This window comes from Olea europaea, unplaced genomic scaffold, assembly GCF_002742605.1.
Source record: "Olea europaea var. sylvestris unplaced genomic scaffold, O_europaea_v1 scaffold30634, whole genome shotgun sequence".
Taxonomy (NCBI): Eukaryota; Viridiplantae; Streptophyta; class Magnoliopsida; order Lamiales; family Oleaceae; genus Olea; species Olea europaea.
In genome coordinates this window covers 1-1,343 of record NW_019249344.1, presented here as the reverse complement: position 1 = coordinate 1,343, position 1,343 = coordinate 1, and the positions used below count along the sequence as shown (strand labels likewise).

Genomic DNA, 1,343 nt, shown 5'->3' with positions numbered 1-1,343 from the left:
AATTGTTTTGATCATAATTTATAGGGGAAATGCTTGTCGGGCCAGCTAAGGCACTTTTCATGGATGAGATATCCACTGGATTAGACAGTTCTACAACTTTCCAAATTGTGAAAATGCTTAGACAATACGTGCACATTATGAAAGGAACTGCTTTTATCTCCCTCCTGCAGCCGGCACCGGAGACATATGATCTATTTGACGACATCATTCTCTTGGCTGATGGCCAGATTGTCTATCAGGGTCCTCGAGAACTAGTGCTCGAGTTTTTTGAATCCATGGGCTTTAGATGCCCCGACAGGAAGGGTGTGGCTGATTTCTTGCAAGAAGTAAGATAAAAAAGAATCAACTTATTGGCCTTATGAACATGTGTAGTCATTTTCCCTTTCATTGCTAACAAAAAATAAATCTATTGACAGGTGACATCAAAGAAAGATCAGCAGCAATACTGGGCGAAGGATGAGCCTTATAGGTTCATCACTGTCAGTGAATTTGCTGAGGCATACCAGTCATTCCATGTAGGCCGGAAAGTTGCAGACGAGCTTTCAGTTCCATTTGATAAAAGCAAAGGCCATCCGGCTGCTTTAACTACCCAAAAGTATGGTCTTGGAATGAAAGAGCTCCTGAAGGCTTGTGCTGACAGAGAACTCTTACTGATGAAAAGAAACTCATTTGTTTATTTCTTCAAACTTTTCCAGGCATGTATTAGACGTTGTATACTATTAATGTATGTTCTTATGTTTTATGTGGTGTGCTGTTATTAACAATGACTTTTACATCTGTTTTCAGATTACTATAATGTCATTGATTGCAATGACTGTCTTTTTCCGAACTGAGATGCACAAAAATGATGAAGCTGATGGAGGAGTGTATCTTGGTGCCTTATTTTTCAGTGTTGTTATGGTTATGTTCAATGGAATGTCAGAGCTCGCCATGACAATTTATAAACTTCCCGTCTTCTACAAACAAAGGGACTATCTCTTTTTTCCTGCATGGGCATATGGCCTTCCATCATGGATCCTGAAAATCCCGATCACTTTTATTGAAGTTGGGATTTGGACATTTCTCACATACTATGTTATTGGATTTGATCCGAATGTAGGAAGGTAAAACGCAAAGTTATTTTTACTATAGATAAATTGCACTAGTATGCCTCACCTCATTTTGTTCTCCAAATGATCATTAACTGAGAATTTATATTGCAGACTATTTAAGCAGTATATGCTGCTCTTACTTCTCCATCAAGCGGCATCAGCATTGTTCAGATTCATTGGGGCAGCGGGTAGGACCATGATTGTTGCAAACACGTTTGGATTATTTGCACTGCTCCTGCTTTTTGCATTAGG

At 39.2% G+C, this 1,343-nt stretch overlaps 1 protein-coding gene across 1 annotated transcript; it reads left to right on the top strand.

Annotated features, from left to right (window-relative positions):
* Positions 1–29: 29 nt before the first annotated feature.
* Positions 30–1,279, top strand: LOC111384967 (pleiotropic drug resistance protein 1-like; the record flags this gene model as incomplete). The annotated part of the gene is made up of 4 exons (XM_023009316.1): positions 30–326; positions 417–695; positions 787–1,103; positions 1,203–1,279. Coding segments are annotated over exons 1-4 (970 nt in total), but the record flags the coding sequence as incomplete, so codon positions are not given.
* Between the last annotated feature and the right edge of the window lie 64 nt (positions 1,280–1,343).